This window comes from Monodelphis domestica, chromosome 2 (genome assembly GCF_027887165.1).
Source record: "Monodelphis domestica isolate mMonDom1 chromosome 2, mMonDom1.pri, whole genome shotgun sequence".
Taxonomy (NCBI): Eukaryota; Metazoa; Chordata; class Mammalia; order Didelphimorphia; family Didelphidae; genus Monodelphis; species Monodelphis domestica.
In genome coordinates, this window is record NC_077228.1 from 229,211,652 (window position 1) to 229,237,393 (window position 25,742).

The 25,742-nt window shown below is 37.7% G+C and overlaps 1 protein-coding gene and 1 long non-coding RNA gene across 8 annotated transcripts in view; one reads left to right on the plus strand and one right to left on the minus strand.

The window, feature by feature from the left end:
• Nucleotides 1-25,742, plus strand: part of PECAM1 (platelet and endothelial cell adhesion molecule 1) — a 98,984-nt gene that overhangs the window by 54,502 nt on the left and 18,740 nt on the right. For 2 of the 7 annotated variants that reach the window (XM_007482795.3, XM_007482794.3), the window contains exon 14: nucleotides 18,570-18,620. The exons of 2 other annotated variants lie outside the window; for them this stretch is intronic. In XM_007482795.3, coding sequence (XP_007482857.2) covers nucleotides 18,570-18,620 — 51 coding nt within the window. Of the gene's footprint in view, nucleotides 1-8,789; nucleotides 8,841-9,016; nucleotides 9,103-18,569; nucleotides 18,621-25,742 lie in introns of those variants that run through there. 3 more of the 7 variants (XR_008916428.1, XM_056817284.1, XR_462249.3) reach the window with 3 other exon arrangements.
• Nucleotides 8,757-24,787, minus strand: LOC130457262 (uncharacterized). Its single transcript, XR_008916429.1, has 2 exons — nucleotides 24,291-24,787; nucleotides 8,757-9,279 (listed from the first exon to the last, which is right to left on the minus strand). It is a non-coding gene; the product is annotated as an uncharacterized LOC130457262 (long non-coding RNA).

A 25,742-nucleotide genomic window follows, 5' to 3' on the forward strand; every position in this document is an offset into this window, starting at 1 on the left:
ATCACATCTTTTAAAATATAACACTCCTGTTGGGTTATTCTCTTAACTTGCACTCTCTTTGACAGTTTGGGTCCCCAGAGGGGAAACTACTGTATCAGGTTCTGGGGATAACCTTGTGAGTAGCTACTTCCTTAACATGGTAGGTCACTAGCTCCCAGTGGTGTGGAACAATAAACTAGCAAACTCAAAAAACTCTTGAAAAGGCATTTATTCAAATGGAAAAATATGACTGGTAGCTGCAAAGCAACTTCTCCCTTGCCTCTAATGTGAGATGTTTTTTCTGATAAAGACACAGAGTTGGGGAGGAAGAGTGGGCATAAATATAAAGTATAATGGTAATAAGGTACCCCTGGAGGGAACACATATTGCAACTCCAGAACTAGAGGACCTTGATTGTCTTCCTTCCTTCCTTCCTTCCTTCCTTCCTTCCTTCCTTCCTTCCTTCCTTCCTTCCTTTTCTTCCTTCCTTTTCTTCCTTCCTTCCTTCCTTCCTTCCTTCCTTCCTTCCTTCCTTCCTTCCTTCCTTCCTTCCTTCCTTCCTTCCTTCCTTCTTCCTTCCTTTTCTTTCTTTCTTCCTTCTTTCTTTCTTTCTTTCTTTCTTTCTTTCTTTCTTTCTTTCTTTCTTTCTTTCTTTCTTTCTTTCTTTCTTTCTTTCTTCCTTTCTTTCTTCCTTCCTTCCTTCCTTCCTTCCTTCCTTCCTTCCTTCCTTCCTTCCTTCCTTCCTTCCTTCCTTCCTTCCTTCCTTCTTCCTTCCTTCCTTCCTTCCTTCCTTCCTTCTTCTTCCTTCCTTCTTTCTTTCTTTCTTTCTTTCTTTCTTTCTTTCTTTCTTTCTTTCTTTCTTTCTTCTTTCTTTCTTCTTTCTTTCTTTCTTTCTTTCTTTCTTTCTTTCTTCTTCTTTCTTTCTTTCTTTCTTTCTTTCTTTCTTTCTTTCTTTCTTTCTTCTTCCTTTCTTTCTTCCTTTCTTCCTTTCTTTCTGTCTCTCTCTTCCAAGTTCAGTGCAGAATAGGATGTTGGTGACAATGATTGTCTAGTTACCCTGATTCTCAATTGGGTTTCCTCCTCCCAGGGCATCTCTGCTAGGATAGGTCGGTCTACCACTAGGCTGGGCTGGGCAGGTCCCTTGTTGCCTGGACTGGACCTACACAAGATGTTCCATTCTACTGAATGGCTCTTTGGACTCCTTGGGTTTGCTCTTCAATCAGCAAGTGGTGTCACTACCACCTGTTGTCTCTAGCTTCTATAGTTAGTAGTCATAAGAGTATACATATATTAGGAATATATACTAAAAATTATTTGGCCAATAAACTTCAGTCACTCCATGAATTAATAACTCTATTTAAATATAGGGACTAAATCCCAATATTTAGGATTAAATATAAAACCCACAGTTTGGCTTTTAAAGTCCTTCACAACCTCAATGCTTCCTACTTTTCCAGGCTTTTTACATTTTACTCTCTTCCATATATTCTATAATCTAGCAATTCTGGCTTCTTTGCTGTTCCTTTCATAAGACTCTCCATCTCCTGTCTGTATTTTCACCATCTGTTTCCACTTCCTCTTCCTCTCTGCCTTTTCCTGGCTTCCTTTGCTTCCGTTAAGGCTCCACAGAAATCCCCAGCAAGAAACGTTTACCAGTCATCCTTATTGCTGTGTCTTCCCTTTCAGATCATTTCATATATATCTTGCTTGTTTATAGATGTTTGCCTTTCCTTTCCCCTCGAGACTGAACTCCTTGAGGGAAGGGATTGTTTTTGTCTTTCTCTCTACTCCCAGCACTTAGCACATTGCCTGGTACAAAGGAGGTGCTTAATACATATGCTTGTTGTCTTGAATTAATAGAGTTATGCAATCAGAAATGTCTGAGAGCCACAGTTTTAGTGAATCTCTCCAGCCTCCTAGGGCAGTAAGGGATGTCCTCAAGCACGAGTATTCCCCAATCACTGCTTAGTTTTGGATTAAAAGGCCATTTAATTTCTTAAAAGAGCTCATTGGCAGTCAACCAAGATGGTCAGGGAAAGCCACCCAAACTGAGCAAGGTCTGGTCCTTTCTCCTGGCTTCCCTGCCCTGTATACAGACAGGGATTGCATCGGGATGGTTCAGAGTGCTATTTTGAGCTAGGGCTGGGTCCCCTTGTGTTTTGAGGAAGGGAGTGTTCTTAATTAACCCTAGCCTAGTGCATTTTTCTTTTTTTTTTGGTCTGTAATTGCTGGGAAAATCCTATGACGTAAAGCAGGCACTTTCATTGTGAACATAAGGAAAACTGGAGCCAAAATCAAGCTGGACCAGGAAATATCCCTGTCAGGGAAAGACAGAAACAATCTCTTAACTTCTTGGCTGCCTTAATCTTTTGCACACAGCTATATACACAAAACCGGGGCTGGGGAGAATAGAGGAAACCAGAGAAAGAATAGTTAGTGTAACCCAGAAGACCATCTTGCAGGTGAAGGGATTCTGTAACAAGCATGTGGTCACATATCACAATTGTGTGGTCGCAGCTGCAGACTTGAAGGATCATCGATCTTTCCTGTCCTCTTAGGGAGCTGGTGTTCTAACAGACTTATAGACTATTAAAATTGGAAGGAAACATTTTACCCAGTTCTCACATTTTTCAGATAGGAGAAGTGAGGCCAGGGAGGTAATGGAACTATTCAAAGTCATCAAACTAATTTGTGGCAGCTCTGAGGTCTGTTTTTATATATTTTTAATTTTTAATTATACATAGAATACATTAATTATATTTAACATATTAATGTTTAATTATATTATTTATATATAGTATATATAATATATACATTGTATATTAATTTTAATTATATATTTTTAATTTATTTAAATATATTTAAAACTCTTACCTTCCATCCTAGTATCAGTACTGTATTGATTCTAGGCAATAGGGGGTTAAGTGACTTGCCCAGGATCACATAGCTAGGAAATGTCTGAGGTCATATTTGAGCCTACGATCTCCTGTCCCTGTCTCTTAATCCATATGAGCCATCCAGCTGCCCCCAATTTAATATATTTTTAAGTGAGGATAGGAGCCACTAAGTCATTCACACTCCCTCCTCTAGTCTTCAATGCACCCATAGGGCTAATATGTTCAAAGCTAAAAAACATCCTAAAGGTTAGCTAGTCTAAGTTCTTCCATTTTAAAAAATTGATTAGAGGCAGGTAACAATAATAGTAAGTAATAGAGTTGACGCTATTTAGGGTCGCCATTTCCTTCTTCAGCTCATTTTATAGATGAGGCACTGAGGCAAGCAAGGTTAAGTGACTTGCCCAGGGTCACATAGCTAGTAAGTGTCTGAGGCCAAATTTGAACTCAGGTCTTCCCTTTGTTTTTCAAACCTTTGTCTTCTGACTTAGAAGTGATATTAATTATTGATTTCAAGGCAGAATAGCAGTATGAGCTAGGCAATTGAGATTAAGTGACTTTCCCAAGGTCCCAAGGAATTATCTGTGGTAAGATTTGTACCCAGGAACCTCTCCCCCCCCATCTCCAGGCCTGGCTCTCTATCCACTGAAACCACCCAGCTATACCTGAACTCAGGTTTTTTTGACTCCAGGGCTGGTGCTCTATCCATTGTATCACCCTGCTGCCTAAACAGTAACAAATAGCTAATATTTCTATGGTGTTTACTATGTGCCAGGAACTATGATAAGTGCTTTACAATTATTATCTCAGTTGATACTAGGTGGCACAATGAACAAAGTTCTGGACTTAGAGTCAGGAAAACTCAAATCCAGCCTCAAACACTCACTAGCTGGGTGATCCTGAGAAAGCCATTTAATTTCTATTTGTCTCAAGTTTCCTCAACTTTGAAACAGGGATAATAGTAGCACCTATAATCCCAGGGTTATTGTGAGGATCAAATGGGATATTTGTAAAGTGCTTAGCACAGTGCCTGGCACACAGCAGGTATATAGAAACACTAGTTATTATCTTTTGTTTTTTCTATCACCTTAAGATTTTTATTGTATCCATCCGTCACTGCATTCTAGAGATTTTATTCCCTTTAATAAAGATCACATCCCTTAAAATAAAGAAAAAAACAAAGAAAAAATTCAACAAAATCGATCAATACTTCAAAAAATTTAGATATTATTTGCAGTGTCTTATTCATGGTCCCTAATTTCTGTTTAAGGAACTAAGGGGAAAAGTCTTAAATCTTTTCTTTGGAGCAAAGTTTGTTTCTTATAATTTTGAAGCACATATTTAAAATTTTTTTAAATTATTTTATTTATCCTCCCTTTATTTCTATTTGATGTAGTCATTGTGCATATTATTTTCTTGATTCTATTTACTTCATTTTGCATAATTTCTTATCTTTCTATGCTTCTCTGTGATTTTTATATTCATTATTTCTTTTTTAAAATATTTTAATTTATTTTTTATTTGGTCAATTTCAAACATTATCCCTTGGTTACAAAAATCGTATTCTATTCCTCTTTCTCCTCCCCCCCCCCCCCCTTCCCATAGCCGATGCACAATTCCACTGGGTATTACATGTGACCTTGATCAGAACCTATTTCCATATTGTTGATGTTTGCACTAGGATGTTCATTTAGGGTCTATATCCCCAATCATATACCCCTTGACCCATGAAATCGAGCAGTTGTTTTTCTTCGGTGTTTTTACTCTCACAGTTTTTCCTCTGAATGTGGATAGTGTTCTTTCTCATAGATCCTTCCAAATTGTTCAGGATCACTGCCTTCCCATTAATGGTGAAGTCCATTACATTCGATTGTACCACAGTGTATCAGTCTCTGTGTACAATGTTCTCCTGGTTCTGCTCCTTTTGCTCTGCATCACTTCCTGGAGGTTGTTCCAGTTCCCATGGAATTCCTCCAGTTCATTATTCCTTTGAGCACAATAGTATTCCATCACCAACATATACCACAATTTGTTTAGCCATTCCCCAATGGAAGGGCATCCCCTCCTTTTCCAATTTTTGTCCACCACAAAGAGCACAGCTATGAATATTCTTGTACAAGTCATTTTCCTTATTATCTCTTTGGGATACAAACCCAGCAGTGCTATGGCTGGATCAAAGGGCAGACAGTCTTTTAGCACCCTTTGGGCATAGTTCCAAATTGCCCTCCAGAATGGTTGGATCAATTCACAGCTCCACCAGCAAATGAATTAATGTCCCAACTTTGCCAAATCCCCTCCAGTATTCATTACTTTCCATTGCTGTCATGTTAGCCAATCTGCTTGGTGTGAGGTGATACCTCAGAGTTGTTTTGATTTGCATCTCTCTGATTATAAGAGATTTAGAACACTTTTTCATGTGCTTATTAATAGTTTTGATTTCTTTAACTGAAAATTGCCTAATTATGTCCCTTGTCCATTTATCAATTGAAGAATGGCTTGATTTTTTTTGTACAATTGACTTAGCTCTTTGTAAATTTGAGTAATTAGATCTCTGTCAGAGGTTTTTGTTATGAAGATTGTTTCCCAATTTGTTACTTTCCTTCTAATTTTGATTACATTGGTTTTGTTTGTACAAAACCTTTTTAATTTGATGTAATCAAAATTATTTATTTTACATTTTGTGACTTTTTTCTAAGTCTTGCTTGGTTTTTAAATCTTTCCTTTCTCAAAAGTCTGACATGTATACTATTCTGTGTTCACTTAATTTACTTATAGTTTCCTTCTTTATGTTAAAGTCATTCACCTATTTTGAGTTTATCTTGGTGTAGGGTGTGAGATGATGATCCAAACCTAATCCCTCCCACACTGGCTTCTAGTTTTCCCAGCAGTTTTTATCAAATAGTGGATTTTGGTCTCAAAAGCTGAGATCTTTGGGCTTATCATAGACTGTCTTGCTGAGGTCACTTACCCTAAGTCTATTCTACTGATCCTCCTTTCTGTCTCTTAGCCAGTACCATATTGTTTTGATGACCACTGCTTTATAGTATAGTTTGAGATCTGGTACTGCAAGGCCATCTTCCTTCGCATTTTTTTCTCATTATTTCCCTGGATATTCTTGATCTTTTGTTCTTCCAAATGAACTTTGTTATGGTTTTTTCTAGTTCAGTAAAAAAGTTTTTTGGTAGTTTGATGGGTATGGCACTAAATAAGTAAATAAGTTTGGGTAGGATGGTCATTTTTATTATGTTAGCTTGTCCTGCCCATGAGCAGTTAATGTTTTTTCAATTGTTTAGATCTAGTTTTAATAGTGTGGAAAGTGTTTTGTAGTTGTGTTCATTATTTCTTAAGTTGTTGCTATTTAGTCGTTTCAGTCATGTCTGAATCCTTGTGACCCCATTTGAAGTTTTATTGGCAAAGATACTAGAATAGTTTACCCATTCTTTCTCTGGCTCATTTTACAAATGAGGAAACTGAAGCAAAAAGGGTTAAGTAACTTGCCATGGGTCACACAGCTAGCAAATGTCTGAAACTGGATTTGAATCCAGGTCCTCCTAACTCCAGGACTGGGACTCTAACCAATGCCCCACTTAACTTATTTCTTATAGCATAGTAATATTCCATTACATTTATGTGTCACAATTTTAGCCATTCCCCAATGGATAGAAATCTCCTTTGCCCTAAAAAGTTCTGATATATCAAGATTTTAGGGTTCATCAGGTCTTTATTTTTGTCTCTTTGAAGTATATGCCTTCTAGTTGAATCTGTAATCAAAGGATATGGATATTTCAGTCACATTTTTGCATAATTCTAAATTGCTTTCCAGAATAATCATACTAAGTCACAGTACCAGTGCATGAGTATGATTGTCTATTCCTATCTTTTGTCATCTTTGCCAGTTTTCTGGATGTGAAGTGAAATCTCAGGATTATTTAATTTTAATTTCTCTTATTACTAGCAATTTAGAACATTCTTTTATATGGTTGTATGTTTTATGATCCTTTTGAAAACTGTTCATAAATTTCAGCCACTGACTTGGCGGGGGGAGGGGGGATGGCTTTTAAAGCCTTACACATTTGTAAGTTGTCTTTTTATCTTAAATGTTATCTTGAATATTAAGTCTTTATCAGAGATACAAAGATTTTTCCCCATTCAATTTATTTTCTTTTCCTAGTTGCATTAATTTTATTAATGTAAAAGCCTTTCTATTTCATGTAATTTATTTTATTTTTTAGAATTGGCTCTATTCTTTGGCTAGGAATTCATGTCCTTCCTATTGTTATGAAAGTATATGATATTCTTTTCCAACAGTTGTATATCCATTTAAAACCCAACCAATATGATGTAAAATGTTGATCCAAACATAGTTTCTGCCAGGTTTCAGTTTTTCCAGTAGTTCTTATTAACTATTACATAGGTAATTCTTTCTTAAGTAATTCTGATGTTATCAGGTTTTTCATTCAATGGGCTTGAATTCAATCATTTCTTGTTCTTCTTCAATAGGTCTGTTCTATTGCTCTTCTTTTCTATTTTTGAACCACTATCAAATGATTATGATGAGTGCCAATTTATATTATAGTTTGAGATTGGGAAATGCCACTTCTTCACTTCTTCATTCTTATAATTTTTTTATTATTTCTTTTGATAATCTAGTTCTTTTGTTTCTCCAACTGAATTTTATTATCATTTTATGTAACTTTATAACTGATCCTTTTGATAGTTTGATTTGTATATTATATACATGAATGAATTTTGGTAGCATTATCATTTTTATTATGCTGGCATGGCCCAGTAATGAGTACTGAATATTCCTCCAGCTAATTGTTATTCCTTATTTCTTTAAGGAATATTTTGTAATTGTGTTTCTACAGCTATCAAGTGTGCTTTGGTTGACACAAGATATTTTATGCATTTTGTAATTATTTTGAATGAGATAGCTCTTTCTCTTTTTGCCACCTGGGTTTTGTTATTATTTAGAAATATAGTTCATTTTTGCAATTTTATTTTGTAGCCTGTAACTTCCCTGAAGTTATTCTTTCAATTAGTTTCTTTGCTGAATCTCATTTTTTTTTTAAGTAAAGCATAGCATTATGAGCAGGAAAAGAGGTCATCTTTGCTTTCTATCTGCATTTATTAAAGTTTTCCTTTTTGCACAAAATGCTAGCTTCTATTTTGTATGCTTTTTATCATATTTAAAAGTTATTATATGCCTCTACATTGTAGTATTTTTGAGCATAAATAAGTGTTGTACTTTTTCTAAAAACTTCTGTCTATAGTTCTTTTCCTTTTCTCTATCCTTACCTGATTTAGTTAATAGGTATATTTTTCTTGGAAAAGGAGTTTGGTAAAGTACTTCCTCAGTCTTGGAGAATAATTTGTGTAATATAGGTACTAACTGTTCTTTAAAAGTTTGATAGAATTTTGTAAATATATTAGACAGGACTAGGAGTTGGGTTTTATTTTATTTTGTTAGTTTCTTTAGAACTAGTTCATTTTCCTTTTCCTGAGACTGATTTTTTTTAAGATCTCTATCTCTGGTTTGGTTAATTTGGATATTTTATATTTTTGAAGGCAATCCCCTTTTTATTTTGAGCTCTCAGCTTTGTTGACCTATAACTGTGCTAGGTTCTTATAATTATTTTTATTCTTTCTTGGTCTAATGTGGTTTAAATTTTTTTGTACCAATTTTAGTGCCAATTTTTTTATCAGGTTATCAACTTTTGTTAGACTTTTCAAAGCTTTTGGTTTTATCCAATCAGTTACCTTGTCTTTTTAGTTTCCAATTTATCTATTTCTTGTCTAATTTTCAAGATTTCTTCTTTTGTACTTACTTTGGGTTTATTTGTTGACCTAATTTTTAAAAATGCATATTCTGTTCATTAATCCTTTCTTTTTCTATTTTGTTAATATATGTTTTAGGGATATAATTTTTGCTCTGAGGACTGCTTTAGCTGCATCTCAGAAAATTTGGTATGTTGCCATCATTTTGATTTCCTTTTACATAGTTGTTAATTGCTTTCATGACATAATATGACCCCTTTTTATTAAATATTCCATGATTAAATCTCCATTTAAGTCCATGTCTTTTGCTTGTACATTTAAAATTGATTACTATTTTTATTGCTTTATGGTCTATATGGAAGCAGCTTCAGGGATTGTGACTACTCATGATGGAGAGAAGTGTTGGCTATGGACTTTAGAAAGGCACCAATCCTAGGATCCACTACCCTCCTCAGGTGATGACCAACCTTCTACATCCATCTGTAGGCACTTTCTCTCTCGTTGGCAATTGTTGATGTCTCTAGTGGGCTTTACTACTGACTGGTTGCTGAGGGGTCTCTGATGGCTCTAATGGATCACTGAAGATTGTATAGTCATTGAGTACTCTCTCCTCATGATACTCATTCGCCTATGATCAGGAAAGAATAAACACAAAAAAACAGAGGTTCACAGACACATGGTGATTGGAAATGCAATAGAGCAATTGTTCTTCTCCCTGCTTGGCAGTTTACAATTCCCCATTCGTTGCCATGAAGGAAAAGACCAGGAGACTGGCAGCTTGTCTCTTTTGAATGTGAACTCAGTTCTGGTTCAGTACCTCCTAAGGCCATAATTCTACTGGATCTTTAAACAATTAGAAAATGTTGTCATCACACAGTATCAGCTACTTAGTCACTAATAGCTGGAAATAGGCCCCTTTCAACTTTCCATGTAGTTACTTGGACTGGAATCATGTAGGAAAATATTTGTGCATGTTCAATGACTAGAAACAAATAGAGAATATCTATTCATTCTTTGACAATTAAACCTTCATTGGTCATTTCTCCATTATATTACTATGCATTTTCACAGACTGTTTAATTTTCCGTTTATAAATTTATTTACCATGCATTTGGTGCATAAGAGTTTAAGACAGCTACCAGTTTGTTATCTATGATTCCTTTAAGCATAATGTAGTCTCCTTGTTTAGCTGTAGAGATTATACATTTTCATTTTTTACTTATCTGATTGTGTTATTGCCACTCCTATTAAAAAAAACAAACATCTGATGCACAGTAAATTTTCTTCTAACCTTTCATTTTGATTTTATGTGTGCCTTTGGTTGTTGTGGGTTTTTTTTGCAAGCAACAGATTGTGGATCTTTTGTTTTCTTAAATTCATTCTGCCACTCTTTTCTATATTATTGAATTGTTTGTTTCACTAATATCTAAAGTTTTGTTTTATCTATAGTTTCATATACATTTTTGTTCACTTTCCTCTTTTCTCAGCACTTTGTCCATATAATTACTGTATTGATACAACCCTGTTTGCATTCACTCTCTTTCCAACCTCATCCTCAGTCCCATTTGATATTCTTTCCCTCTTTTAGAGATTTTTCTTAAATTATTGACTGGCCTCCCTCCCTCCCTCCCTCCCTCCCTCCCTCCCTCCCTCCCTCCCTCCCTTCCTCCCTTCCTCCCTTCCTCCCTCCCTCCCTCCCTCCCTTCCTTCCTCCCTCCCTCCCTCCCTTCCTTCCTTCCTTCCTTCCTTCCTTCCTTCCTTCCTTCCTTCCTTCCTTCCTTCCTTCCTTCCTTCCTTCCTTCCTTCCTTCCTTCCTTCCTTCCTTCCTTCCTTCCTTCCTTTTCTCTTCCCTTTCTCCTTTTCACAGTCTTTTTCTCAAGTGTTTAAAATCTACCCTGCTTCTTCCTTCCAACTTCTTTTGTTTATTAGGTTTTATTTTTCTAAGAAGAATTTCTTTGCTTTCTTTTCCTTGTGAATTCATTTCTCTTCCTGCCTCTTTTAAACTTTTGTTCTTTAATTTGTGATGATAGAAAACACTCCCTTAGTTGCACCTCATTTTTGTGTGCTTATGTTGTGGCACATGGGGGCAGGATAAAAGGTATGGGCTGGAGTCTCTCAGTCTGTCTCTGTCTCTGTCTCTGCCTCTGCCTCTGCCTCTATCTGTCTCTGTCTCTGTTTCTGTCTCTCTGGTGCTATTTAGTCCTTGATACTCCTGTTCTCTTCTACCTCCACTTCTATTTCTCTGAATTCCATTTACATGTTTATTTCTTTGTATACTTTTAATATCTTTTTAAAAAATCTCATAGGTCATGCTCTTTATTCCTTTTTTAAAAATAAAGTAACCTCTAGGGATATGATAGTATATTTTATTACTTTTCTTTGCTTAATAGTTGTACTTATTAAACTTTCTTGTGTTTTTTGTTGTCTGGGATATTTGCAAGTTGAATATTTTGTACCTTTTTGTGTGTGTGTGTGTGTTTTTTTTTCTAGAATGCTTTAAATACCTTCCTCTTCTAGAAAACAAATCTCTTGTTAATGATTAGACTCAGATTTGTAGGATAGATATGTCATTTTAGGTTGTGTATTAAGCTCTTTTGCTTTTTGGAATTTTTATTCCATTTATTTCTGTGGTTTCTAGTGGATATAGAATAATCTTGTGTCATTCGAATTATCTTTCTTTTGTATTTGAAGTTCTGCCATCGGTATGTAGAATTTGATGTCATTGGAATTGCTAAATTAACGAGTTTGAAATATGAGTTTTCCAGGAGTGATCTTTCAACTTTTAAAAAATTGGTGCTTTGTTTTCAACCTCCAGAAGTCCTGGGAAGTTTTGTTTTATTTCCTGCATTTTGGTGTTCAGAGTTTTTGTTTGTTTGTTTCTGTAATCTGTCATCTTTTTTCTGGGAGATCTATGATTCTTAAGTTGTCTTTGTAAATTCTGTCTTTGAAGTCAAATGCTTTCAGTCATACAAAGATCACATAGTCTATGAACATTGCTGTCTCTTAAATCTTTTTCTGTCAATTTTTTCATCCACTTTTTGTATTTCAGATCTATGATGCTTTCTTATGCTTCTGTGAAGAAACTCACCACAGTAGATTCAGGGTTTTTTTTTCCTAATCTGGATTACAAAACTATCTCAGCCTCCTACCACAATGAGGGAATTTTATTTCATCAACCTAATTTTTTGCCCTTGTTAGTTTTAGACAAAAGAGGTATGACTGGCCCCAACTGTAAACTTCAATCCTCTTTTTTTTTTCAGGTCCAATGCAGCTACACAAAGTGGTCTAATGCCCCAGTTATCCTTAGCTTTCATCTTTTTCCTCTCTGACCTAGCTAAATCAATGCCAGTTCTCTTTCTGGCATTGGAGGAGTATTCTTGACAGTCTCTGCAGTCCTAAGGATCTCTAAACTAGGATTCACCCCAATAAAAAAAGCTTTTGATTCTCTCCTTCTACACAATTAGTCAAAATTCATGTCTCCCTTCCAGGTGGGAGGATGGATATGCTGACAGTTTCTGTAGCTGGAGAGGAATACCAGTGTAGGTTCCTGGTCCAACTTGTAGGATAAGTTGTTTGTCCTTGATCAAAGGGTAGAAGCTAGTTGGGAAGAGATTCTAAGGGACTGCTTTAAAGATGAGCATTCTTTGGTACTTTAGGTATCCTTTCCAAATCTTGACTTTCTCCAATATATTTCAAGTTGGTTAAAAAATATTAAATGGCAATATTTTTGGAGTTTTACAGAAGTTGGAGTCAACACATGAAGGCCAGCTAACGGCACAGAAAGAGTTTAGAAACTATATAGCCTAGGGCCAAATAGTTAAGCCAAATTTTATAATAAGGTATTGTAAACACTCCATAAAAAAAGAAAAATGCAGATTTCTTTGGTATGAAGGGAGAGCCAAAAATTTTATGCAGATATTTTAAATCACTGAGGCACAGAACCCCTAACCTGCATGATGTAAAATTCATAATTCATGAATTCATAATTCAATGAATTCATAATTCATTGGTGGGTGCCCTCTTTCTTGTCCTATGAATCCATCTTATTTCTCTTTTGGAAAGTGAGGGAAGATTGGAGAATATCTAGTTTTTCATCTTGTTGGTCATGTGACCCAGAAAGGTCTAACTTTCTCATTTTATAGGTGAGAAGACTGAGGTTTAGAGAGAGGGGAATTACCTAAGGTCACACCAATAATGGATGTGAATCCAGGCCCCCAGAATTCAACATTCTTTTCTTTCTACCACACAATGGAATATAGTGAAATAGCTTGCATTTGGAATACAGAATGCATTGAGGTGGTAAACTCACAGTCACTGAAATATCCCATAATAATTTAATATGATTAATCCCAGAACCAGTCATTTAACCTCTAGCCAAATCTATTCTCAAAGTTTGCGGTTCTTTAACCTGGGGATCTCTGTATTTTTTAAAGCTATTTTGGTAAATTATTTCAATACAATTGGTTTCCTTTGTAATTCTATATATTTTATTTTATACACCTCTCAAAATATTATTTTGAAAAGGGCTTCCAGATTGCCAAAGGAGTCCATGACACAAAAAGTGTTAAGAATTCCCTGTTCTAGGAGACAGCTGGGTGGCTCAATAGATTGAGAGCCAGACCTGGAGATGGGTCCTGAGTTCAAATGTGAGCTCAAATACTTCTTAACTGTGTGACCATGTCACACTTAATCTCCATTGTCTAGCCCTTACTATTCTCCCTTGGGATCAATACAAAGTATTGATTCTAAGATGGAAGGTAAGGGTCTAAAAAAAAAAAAGAACTCCCTGTCCTAGAGGTTACAGATGGAATGCATGTTAGAAATCCCAGATTTAATACAGAGTTGAAATTGGTCAGTCAATAAGCACATATTAAATACATACTCTGTATCAGGCATTGTGCTAGGTGCTAGATATGCAAAGCCAGAAATGAAATAGATCCTTCCCTCAAAGAGCTTATATTCTATCAAGGGAGTCATCACATCAAGGGAGACATGGTTAGACCAATGCTAAGAAGATAATTTTGGCAGCTGTGTAGAGAACAGACTGGTAAAAGGAAAGACTTGAGTCAGAGAGCCCAGTTAAAAGTCTATTGGAAGGTGATTCAGTGGATTGAGAGCCATATCAAGAAGTGGGACATCCTGGGTTCAAATCTGACCTCAGACACTTCCTAGCTGGGTGACTGTGGACAAGTCATTTAACTCTCATTGCCTAGCCCTTTCTACTCTTCTGCTTTGGAACCAATACTCAATAATGATCCTAAGATGGAAGGTAAGGAGTTAAAAATAATAGAATGCTATTGGAATAGCCCAGGCAAGAAGTGGTGAAGGAGTGAAAGAAAGTGGTGGCAGTTTATGTGGAGAGAACAGATGAAATATGAAAGCTGTGGAAGTAGAATCATTAAGATTTGCAAACTGATGAGATAAATGGCAGGAAGGAGAGTCAGATGTTGAGGATGACACTGAGGTGTCTTAGGTGATGAGAAGAATGGTTATGTCTGTGGCAGAAATAAATTCAGAAGTGGTGTGGGTTTTGGGGAGAAAGATAGTAAGTTCTGTTCTGGACAAATTGAGTTTGAGATGCCTAATAGAAGTTAGATGTTATGCAGAACTAGAATTCAAGAGGGAAACTAGACTGGACATGGGAATCTATGAAACAAAATATATGACCATAGCCTGTTAAGTCTTTGTATTGCAAATTAGAGCTCCTGAACAGCTGATGGTATAAAAAGAATTTGGTTCATGCTAAAAATATTAGAACTATGTAGTAAAAAAATCCTCAATGCAGGGGTAGTCTGGTGGCTCATTCGATAAAGAGCCAGCCCTGGATTCAAATCTAACACCAGACACTTCCCAGCTGTGTGACCCTGGGAAAGTTACTTAACCCCAATTGTCTGTATCTTACCACTTTTCTGCCTTGGAACCAATAATTAATATTGATTCGAAGATAGAAAGTAAGGGTTAAAAAAATCCCCATTACAAGTTCCCCCTTCCTACTCAGAACATGTGTGGGAAGAAAAGATTTCCTCTTGAAGACAGTGTCTAGATTTAGTCATGTAGATGTGGTGATGTTATATAAAAAGGACACTATATGGATTCGGGAGATGAACTAGAATCCCAGCTTTGGTGCTCATTAGTTTGCTAATTACCCCTCTCTCTGAGACTCATTTCCTCATCCATAAAATGGAACATATTGATGGATATTGTTGTTATTAACCTTGAGTTTAAGATGAGAGTGGTATGTTGGGTATAGAATTGGACTTGCAACCAGGCAGACCCATACTCAAACCCTGATTCTGACACTTACTAGCTGTGTGACTATGGGATCATCTCTTAATCTCACTCAACCTCAGTTTCCCCATTTGTAAATTAGAAATAGTAATACCTTTAGTACCTACCTCCTAGGGTCAAGTGAGGAAAAGTATGTAAACCACTTTGCAAACTTTATAGCTATTTATAAATAACATTGGTTATATTTGTCATTTCTTTGCATCTGAACTACTACTTAGGTAGGGAGAATGCTGACATTCTCCCAGAAGCCCTAACCTGTTGCGTAGTTGCCACTGTTGCCAGGTTCTTATCATAGCCCCCAAATTATGACTACCCAAACTCCCTAGCAGATAAACATCTGGACCTCTCTGGGTCTTGGCTTCTTTGTTGTACAATGGGGTGGGAACTAAGGGAACCCCTTCTAGTTTTGACATTCTGTAGTTCTAAATCAGTTCTAAAGCTCTTATCAAGATTATCCTAGACTTATTAGCCCCATTATCTAAATCTAATTATTCAGACAATAGTAATCATTTACATTCAAGTAGCACTTAAAGGATTACAAAGTGATTTTTTTTTAAATCATTAAACTTAGAGTACATACACATTATCCATTTCCAAAGAAGCTTCTTTGGAGGTTGGCTGGAGTCATAACAAGCAATCTTTACCCCTGAGGCAAGTGGTACCAAGTACAGTCCAGAGGGACACCTGGTACCACAAAAGGGAGGAACTAAGAGACTGAGGTATGGGATGGAGGTAGGGAAGAAGAAACTTCTTATTTTCCTATTCCCATGGTTTCCAATTTTAATCATTAGTCTAACTAGATGTTAATCTCAATTTTTAAAAAGTTGCTGAAGGATCACAGTAGGGCAGCATGATGGGAAGACTGGACAATGAGGGCCCAAGCTTTAGAGCATGCTCAGATTTGCCCTCCCTGGTAGGTCATTTAGAGCAAGTGTAGATGGTCTGGTTCCAATTCAATCAGTGGAGCTATAGTGGGCCTTCTTTGAAAGACGAGTGACTGGTCCTGTGTGGTAGTACTGGTACTGTGTCTTCTAGTTGGCTGAAGAGCTAGAAGGACTGCTGGCTTATGGGTTGCTGAAATGGAGCAGAGTGTACAAACTGAAGAGTGATGGTGAAGAATAAAAAGAAGCAAAGGGGGCTCAATCCATATGTCAGGAGCCATCAGGGCTTCTAGATCATTAGCCAATGAGAAGATTCTTCATCACCACACACTACCTGCCCCTCAGTCACTTGTGGCTGGAATTGGTTGGATTACATAAAGGACACATAAAAGAACATATCCCCCCCATTATAGCAGGATCATAATTTTAAATATGGAAAGGGATCTTAGACGGCATTAAGACCACTGCTTCCTACCCTTTACCACAGCCTCTTACTTTTCTTTACTTCCTTCAAGACCCAGTTCAAATCCCACTTATACCAGGAAGCCTTTTCTGGTTCCTCCAGCTGCTAAGGCCATCCCCTCTCAGGACATTTCCCATATACTATGTACTACTTATTAGAATGTCTTACCCATTAGAATTTAAGTTTCTTGAAGGCAAAGACTAGTTTTGGGGCCTTTTTAAAAATCTCTAGCTCTTGGCATGATGCATGCCACATACCACAAAATTAATAAGTTCTAGTTGCCTTGACCCCAACATTTTTTTTACAGATTAGGAAACTAAGATTTGGAGAGGCTGAGTGACTTGCCCATGCTGACCCAGTTAATAAGTATCAGAGGTGGGATTTGAACCTAGGTCTTCCTGACTCCAAGTCTAGTACTCTTTCCAGTATGTGGTAATTGGTTGCCCCCTAAATATTGCACCCTTTTGCTAAGCCTTACTCTATTTACACTTCCTAGAAATTAATGTCTTTATTTTGCTGATGTTTATATAGGATAGTAGATTTGGGAAAGGAGAAGTGCAGGAGGAGATCATCTCCAGGTTGTTTGCAGGTTAATGTGTTTGGAGGTTTAGATAATTACAGAGCTCTCCTCCTTTGAGTGAAGCCTCAGTGAATAGCTTTGTCAGCTATTACGGTAGTAAAATTCTCTTTTCCTTGTAAAGGTAGCACAGGTCTTTGGTAGTTTGAAGGAGAATAAGTAGGATCCTGAGACGCATCCAGCATCTCAAACCATCTGCTTCCCTAAAGAAAAGTCCCTTTCTAAGAAACCTCAATTTCTTTAGTGTCTGGAGAAATCTATATGGATAACATAAAGAGACAAGAGAATAGAATTAATTTCAAGATCTTTCCTATTCCTAAGGCAGAGCAAGCTAAGCCAGTAGAACAGAAAGATACATGGTGAGGTGGGTCCATAAGGTTAGCAAGATTCCCTGTGGGAGAATTTTTTCTTTCTTTTTTTTTCTCTGATGATGGGAAGTGAGGAAAGAATGACAGGCCACTGAGGACCTTAGTGGAGGGGGGTCACTCCCCTCCAGAGGGGCTGTCAGGAATCAGTTGCAACATTTATTTGCAAGAGCCAGACTGAGAGGAAAATCCTCGAGAAGAACAGAAAGAAAAATCTCATTTTCTCTTCTCCTATAAGATATTTTGGGTAATTTTTAAAGAAGAGAGTATTTGCTAGGTCATTTTATGTGTTGGGGAAAGGGGACAGTAGGAGGCAAGAAAGGGGAGTGATGTGGTCAGGTTCGGGGTCTTGAGTTTGATTTTTTTCTGTTATAGTCTACTACTCTGAAAGTCCAGGTCACCCCCCTGATATTTTAGTCATAAAGCTGAAAGCCTTAAATGACAGTTTTAAGTAACAGGTGTTAGAGGTGGAGTTCAGGGGGCTTAATGACAGATGGAGACTAAACACAGATCCTGGCATTTAATGCAGGCATTTGGGTGTGCCAAGTGGCCTTATTTCTGGTCCCAAACTTTAAAAAATTCTCTCCTTTTCTTCCCCTCTGACCAGCTGTTCTGCCCCTCTGTCTACTGTTGATGATAAAAATAACATTTATATAGTGTTTACTATTGCCAGGCATTGTATAAAACACATTACAATTAAATTAACAAAAATTTACTTGGTATGTATTTTGTATTTACTTATATTTGGATGTGTTGTTTCCCCCTATAAACCATAAATTCCCTGGGGGGCTTGGAATATTTCATTTTGTCTTTGTATTCCCTGTGCTTCAGTGAGTATCCCTGAATTGTACACATTTCTAATTACAGGAAAGTTGGCTAAGCAAGAAAAGTTTATTCTTAGGGGCAGCTAAGTGGCTCAGTGAATAGTGAACCAGGCCTGTGAGATGGGAGGTCCTGGGTTCAAATCTAACCTTAGACTGTGTGATTCTGGGCAAGTCATTTAACCTCAGTTGCTGAGCCCTTACCCCTCTTTTGCCTAAGAATGAATATTTAATATCAATTTTAAAACAGAAGTTAAGGGTTGAAAAAAAAAGAAGAATTTATTCTTTCCTCAGTAAAAAGAATCTGGGAATATTCTAGTGGGTAGGTAGGCATTCATTGAACTAAAGTGTGTAACCCTGATGGGGTAGCCCCTCCCTTCATCAGGATGTAATGATAAAGAATGGGAAATATGTGTGGTGTCCTAGACAACCATATCTCCAAAGACACCCAAGATTTAATAGAGTATCTTAACTTTGTTGGTCTAAAGGAAAGATACTGAATCTGTGCCCGTACCTTTTCCAGCTCCTGAAAGGAAAGGAACTGATACTGTTTACAGTGAAATCAGAAAGGCTGGTAAGTTGGCTAGTGACCAGTGGTGTGGAGGGGGAGGGCTAGAGAGGTTTGAAGAAGAGGGCTGGGCATGGAGATGGGAGGCCAAGGGGAGGAGTGAGTGTCAGGAGGCAAGTGAAAAGACCAGGAGGGAAGGGGCATTCATATGCTTTTAAATGGATGCTACCAATCCCCCTTTTTTTTTCCTGGACCAGGAAATTCAGTAGCAGAACTATGGGAAATGATTAGAGTAAGAAAATCGCATGTCCTAAGTAGGGAGGGGGCATTTCTCTACAATTCAGTTCAATGAGAAATTTATTGAGTAATTACTATGTACTGGGTGCTGGAGGTATAAAACAACAACAAAAAAAATGGTTTCTGCCCTCAAGGAGTTTAGCTTCTTGAATAGAAATAACATGTACATAGATAATGAATATAAACAGTTTTTATATCACACACACTAATTTCCCTGGGAAGGTCACATGTGTAAGATGAAGAGTTGTTACTAACAATAGAAGCCAACTAGAGTAGCTAGGTTGTATGGTAGATAGAATGGCAGACTTGGAGTTGGGAGGACTTGTGTTCAAATTTGGCCTTATTTCTTAGATTTTTGACCCTGGGCAAGTCACAACTTTGTTTGCCAAATCCTCATCCTTTTGTCTTAGAATTGTTACTAAGATAGAAAGTAAGAGTTAAAAAAAAAACCTATCTTATTAGGGGTAGCTAGGTGGCTCAGTAGATAGGGAAACAGGCATGGGAAGTCCTGTGTTCAAATGTAGACTATTTAGATACATGAATTCTTCACTGTGTAACCTTAGGCAAGTCACTTAACTTCAGTTGCCTAGCCCTTATTGCTCTTCTGCTTTTGAACCAATACTTGTATCTATTCTAAGAGAGAAGGTAAGGTTTGAAACAAAAAAACAAAAACAAGTAAACAAACAAAAAAAAATAGAAGCAACTTTCAAAGGGCACAATGGAAGGGGAGAGTAGAGTAGGATAGGGATAGCTCTGTCAGGTAAGACTGAAAATCACAAGTATTTTGAGTGAGCCATTGGGTATTTGGTTATCATACCCTTCACAATTGGCAAAGATAATTGGGGGGGGGGAGTCCTTACCTTTGTCAAAGAATCAATATCATGTAGGTAAGGACTAGATAGTGGAGGTTAAATGACTCAGCCAGGGTCACACAGCTAGGAAGTGTCTGAGGTCATATTTGAACCCAGAACTCCCCATCTGCAGACCTAGCTCTCAATCCCCTGAGCCACCCAGCTGCATTTTGATGATCAGCCATACTGAGCAATAGGTAGAAAGGACAGAGTATATATACCCACTTTGTAGGACAGATGATAAATGAATGAAAAACATTTATTAAGCCTTTAATTACTATGTGTTTCTCATGGTGCTAACTGCTAAGGATAATAATACAAAAGAAAGGCTGCTCCTGACTTCAAGGAGCTTAATTCTTATGGAAAAAAACAACACATAAAAGTAAATAATAACCAGAAAGAATTATGTTTTGGGAAGCTATGAAGATAGGGGGCAGTCTGTTGTTGGGGAGTACAAAGCCTAGTAGCTTGAGTCTTCCCAGGAGTGACCTCTGGATGGGCTGGCTTAAAGAATAGTGTAACAACGTGATGGGTCAAGGCAGGGACCCACAGCGTCCTGGAGACCATCTAGCCAGCTCCAGGAAGAAGCTTTTTGGGTTTATACTCCAAGAGCTCTTGACAGAAATCAAGGTGAAGATCAGCAAGGACTTGCTGACCATGCAGCCCAGCAACCTTTTGTTTTTAATTTGCATGTCTCATCTGCTTGTATTTCTCCACCTCTTTGCTTGTATTGCTCCAAAAAGTTGGGGCACATTTCTCTCATTTAAAATTGCCACAACTGCCAATAGTATTCTCTCTCCTTGGAGTATCTGTTAACAGACTCTTCCTTCTCAGAAGATTCATTAACAATACCCACTTTCTCTTCAGAATGCCTGTGAACTGACCCTTTCCCTTCAGAAAGTACATTCATTCTTTCTCCAAGTATCTCACAGCATGGAGTTGAATTCTAGTCTGCATGAATGATTTGACACCTATGAGAATATCTATTTCTAGCTGAGGAATCAGGAATGATGAAGCTAGTGGAGAATTTAGAAATGTAGTCCAGTCTCCTATTAATAGATGAAGTTACCAAGGCCAGAAGATGACTTTACCAAGATAACACAGATTAATGATAGATCTGAGAAGAGAAACCAGGTCTCTTGATTTCCATTTCATTCCATCAACCTGCACATCAGAAAATCTTAGCAATTATAGAATCTGAGAGTTGGAAGGGACCCCAAGAATTATTTAGTCCAACCCCATCTGAAAAAGATTTCCTTTTATGACATCAAGCAAATGGTATTCTGATTTTTGAAGAATCACAACCAATTATACTTTTGGACAGCCCTAAGAGTTAGGATGTATTTCCTTATATCAAATTTACATGTATATCCATTTCTTCCTTGAAAAATAGACCTGGGCATCTTTTACATGAAAGCCTACAAATACTTGAAAATGGTCATCATGTTTTCCATCTCTCTTCCTTAAATACATCTAGTTCTTCAAAATTATCTGAGTGCCAAATTACCAGGAGGGAATATGAAAAAAAAAAATCCAGGATTTCATCAATATATAGAGCTGCCAATTGTGGGAATTTCCCCCTCATGAAACTGACAAACTGACTATGATTTAGTTACTAAGTCCAAGGGAGTTGCCTGATGATGATCATATAGTTTAGTTACTGTCAGAGATGGAATCTCAACCCAATTTAGGTCTTCTTGACTCCTGACAACCCTCTATCCCCTCTGACACTCTAATCTCTCATTGAAAATGTGGTGTTATATCATTAGTTGGATGTTAGGCAATTAACATGATATAGAGCACTGGCTTTGGAATCAAAGGAAATGGGTATAAGCCCTGGCTCTGCTACTTACTACTTTTGGGCAAATTTAACTGCTCTGGATCTATTTTTCCTTATCTCTAAGATATGGGAGGTTTACACTACATGTTTTCTAAGAATCCTTCTGGCTTTAAGCAGCTCCTTGAGTGTTTCCAAGAAGCATAGAATTCTCACACTAATATGCCATTGGACCTATTTCTTTGCTTCCAGACAAAGCCAGACCAGTTCTTAGCTTGAACTTGTCATTATTGTTGAGTTATTTTTCAATTATGCCCAACTCCTTGTGATCTTTTTTGAGGGTTTCTTGGCAAAGATATTGGAATGGTTTGCCTTTTTCTTCTCCAACTTATTTTACAGATGAGGAAACTGAGACAACAGGGTTAAGTGACTTGCCCATGCTCACACAGCTAGTAAGTGGCTGAGGCTGGATTTGAACTCAGGTTTTCCTGATGCCAGGCCTAACTGTGTATTCACTGCACCATGTAGCTTCCTGTCAGTTGGGATTAGTAAATCACCATCCAGATTCCAATGGCATCTAATAAAGCAGATGCCACAATAACCTTTGTTAATCTCTTTCGGTGACACAGAATTGCTCCATTGCAGCTAGAAAATTATTTTCCCTTGTTAAATTTGAATCCCACTGCAAAATCTTGTTATGACATCCTAAGTGAACCAGCTAGTTATCACCAAAGGGAAACTAAACCAAAAGAACTGCCTTTAAAGGAAGTGATCTTAACCTCTTTTCTTTGACAAAACCTGTGGATCCTTTTCTGGAATCATGCATAAAATAAAATACATAGGATTGCAAAGAAAGTTAATTGTATTGAAATATAGATATCAAATTATTTTAAAGTTCATGAACTCCAGCTTAAGACCACCTATTATTTTAAAGTATATTTTTATTTATTTCATTAAATTTTTCTCAATTAAAAATTTTTTTGAAACCCTTAACTTCTGTCTTAGAACCAATACAGAAGAGGCAGAAGAGTGGTAAGGGCTAGGCAATGAGCATTAAGTGATTTGCCCAGGATTACACAGCTAAGAAGTATCTGAGATCATATTTGAACCCAGGACCTCCCATCTCTTGGCTTGGCTCTCAATCCATTGAGTCACCTAGCTACCCCCTCTCAATTACATTTTTAATATTTATTTGTTAAAATTTTGAGTTCCAGATTCTTTCCCTTTTTTCTGCTCCTCTCCCTTCTTGTGAAAGCAAGCAATCTGATACCAATTATATGTGAAATAATGAAAAATATATTTTCATTTTACAAAACAACCTCCCTCCAAAAGCCACAAGAAAAATAAAGTGAAAAAAAGTATGTTTTAATCTTCACTCAGAATTCATCAAAAGATCTTCTGTTCTAAAAGAAAGGAGAAAACCTGGGTTCTAATCTTGGTTCTATCACTAATGCCTTTGAATCTTTTTTACTCAAGTCCTAGAAGTCCACTTTTGAAGGTCTGAGTTTTATTTTTTGTTTTCCTTAATCCATCTAGATAGCTAGAAGTGTTTAAAGTACATAGAACATTTTGTTTTCAGTGGCCCTGTGGCCCCACACTAATAATATTCTGACTGCAAGAGTCTTGTGCAGGAAAACCTGAATTGGAGTCCTTCCTATGCCACTTACCTTGCTAGCTCTGTGACCTTAGATAGGTCACTACTATTGTGATATGAGCTTCTTTATTTGTAAAATAGGGATAATGGCACATGCGTGGAATTCTGGGACAAAAAAATAATGCATGAAAAAGACATTTTTTAGCCCTAAAGAGACATATACATGTTTATTACTGGTATATCTATTATACTCCTGGAATCCCAACCTGAAGCACAAATACTCATTGACTCTCTGGACAGTTGGTTGTTCTTGTTCTACTTGAACTTCCCCAATGCAGAATTTTATGACCTTGTGAAGTCTCCCCATTAAATTTTTGGACAATTCAAATCGCTAGTTCTTTTTATACACTAAACTGGACTATACATCTCCCTCAGAAACGTGTCTAGAAAGTAATCCTTTCCTTGTTATTTATGAGCCTCCCCGCAAACAATCAGCAATAAGAGCCCTTGTGTTTCCTGCTTAGAGGCAGGGCGCTAGGTAGAAGGGCAATTCTGAGGACTGAGGGAGTAGCCCCCATTTACCAGCTGCCATAGTTTCCTTTGGATTATGGAAATTAAGGAGAGAGCAAAGTATAGGGTTGCGGTTCCCAATCTTTTCAAATGTGACAATCCATTCCAATCCCCATTTATCCTAAGAACAAGAGGGTTTCCCTCTTCTCCTTATCCCTTTTACAGTCTTCTGGATGCTAGGGGACTTCTCTCTTCCATCGGCCGCGAGTGTGGCAAGCCTATCACGGAAGCAGGGACTAGATGGGGTCTCTATAAGGTCAGCAGGGGTCACATGGGTTCCTGCTGCCTGTTTTGAGCGCAAGGATATTCACAAAGCCAGTGCTCATAGATTTCGCACTGCTTTCATTGGTGTTTGGGGATTTGGTCGTTATTTGAGATTTGTAACATTTTCCCATCACCCCAGTGCACCTACCCCTACCCCACCCCCGTCCAGCTGCCCTCGTTAAAGAGACTGTGTCCTGAGAAAAACTGTGAAGTAGTTTTTAGTGTTTCAGCCTCCCCTTTGGGTGCCCTTTTCCTCCCCACCCTCCTCCAATCAGTAATACTTCCTGTCCCCACCTCCACTTCCTGCTGCCGTTACCACTATCAAAACTGTTCTCAGGAAAGAATCCAACAAACTCCCTGACACAGAAATATAAATGACTCACCGAGTTTCTTGCGTTCCTATCTCCCAAGGGGATTGGCTTTACAAGAAAAGCTTGTAAAAACCCTGTAAAAAATCCTGAGGGCGCTTAGAGATCCGAGGCTAATCCTATTGTTTTGTTGATAAGAAAACCTGAACCCAGGGAAAATTCTAAGTCCCCCCAATCCTCTTTTCTTCTAGTAGCCATGGTTTTCAAAAGCTGGGCGTGGCAAGGAGTCCGCAAAGTCTTATGCGCACTCACCACATATGTTTGTCACTAACGGCTCTTAATCCTGTTTGCAGGAGCCGGAGAAGGAAATGGCAAACTGCTCCAATATCTTTGCCAAGAAAACCCCCAAATGGGGTCACGAAGTCAGACACAATAAAAGAAAAAAGGCATTTTCTGGGTTAGCAGTTGCAGTATTAACGACAGTGATGTGGGTGTGTGGTGTGGCGTTGGGGGTGTTGCCATAGAAATTTTTTGATGAAAAGAATGGGTCGCCCAACTTGAAAGGAATGGGGACCACTGCACTATACAAAGCAATCTCCCTTAACGCCTATAAGCCAAAGGAGTGAATGCTTAACAGGAATTCTAGGCATTAATGCAGCCGGTGGGTGGGTCAGGTTTATTTTCCCGAAGGGAAACTCTCCTCCACCCTCAAAATTTTACTGCATCAGCTGTTCTACTTCCTGATAAACCCTTGGTTTTTTCTTAATCCCTGAGTCTCTGGTCCAGACTGGCGGCTCTTGGGAGAAGTTTCTCTGGCTCCCTACTCATTAAACAAAGAGTGTTTCACTTTGGTTGGCCCAGCCTTGTTTACAAAGAGAATCTTCCCCTAGCTTCTACATGTAATGGAAACTTGCTCTGGAAAGCCATAACTCCAATCTATTCATCTCCTTTCAGCTCAATCCCGTCCCCCCAAAATCATCACCACAAAACAACTACTCTCCTCTTACTTGCTAAATGTCAAGTCTGAGAGACTATCCTCAAGGGGATTTTTCCTCTTAAACTTAATTTCCTGCTTTATCTGTCCTTTTTTTACATTTTAAAGTTTTAAACTGAAATCTTTCTTCTTTTCCTTCCTTTTTTTCCTCTCTCACAAAAGGCAAGCACGAAATGTTTCCTTTTGGCCTAGTGAAAGGTCCAGTGATATTAAAATCTCATTAAGTGGCTGGCTGCCGCTTTGGTCTGCCAATTCCCGCCTCCCCTTAGAGGAAGATGATTTCCCTCATAAAGTTTTGACCTTCAGATAATAATATCCCTCCTTTTTAAACTCCACTCTGTTTCTCACTATTTGAAATAAGTTAGTGGTTCTTTTCTAACCAACTTTTATTTTCCCCATCTTTTCCAAGTTGGAGTCTTACATTTGCCATCAGTTTAGATAAGAGAGTCTGGCTGGGTTCCCCATTGAAGATAATGGATGCAACATGGCATAACAATATTATCAATGGCTCATGTTTCTATATCCCTTGAAGT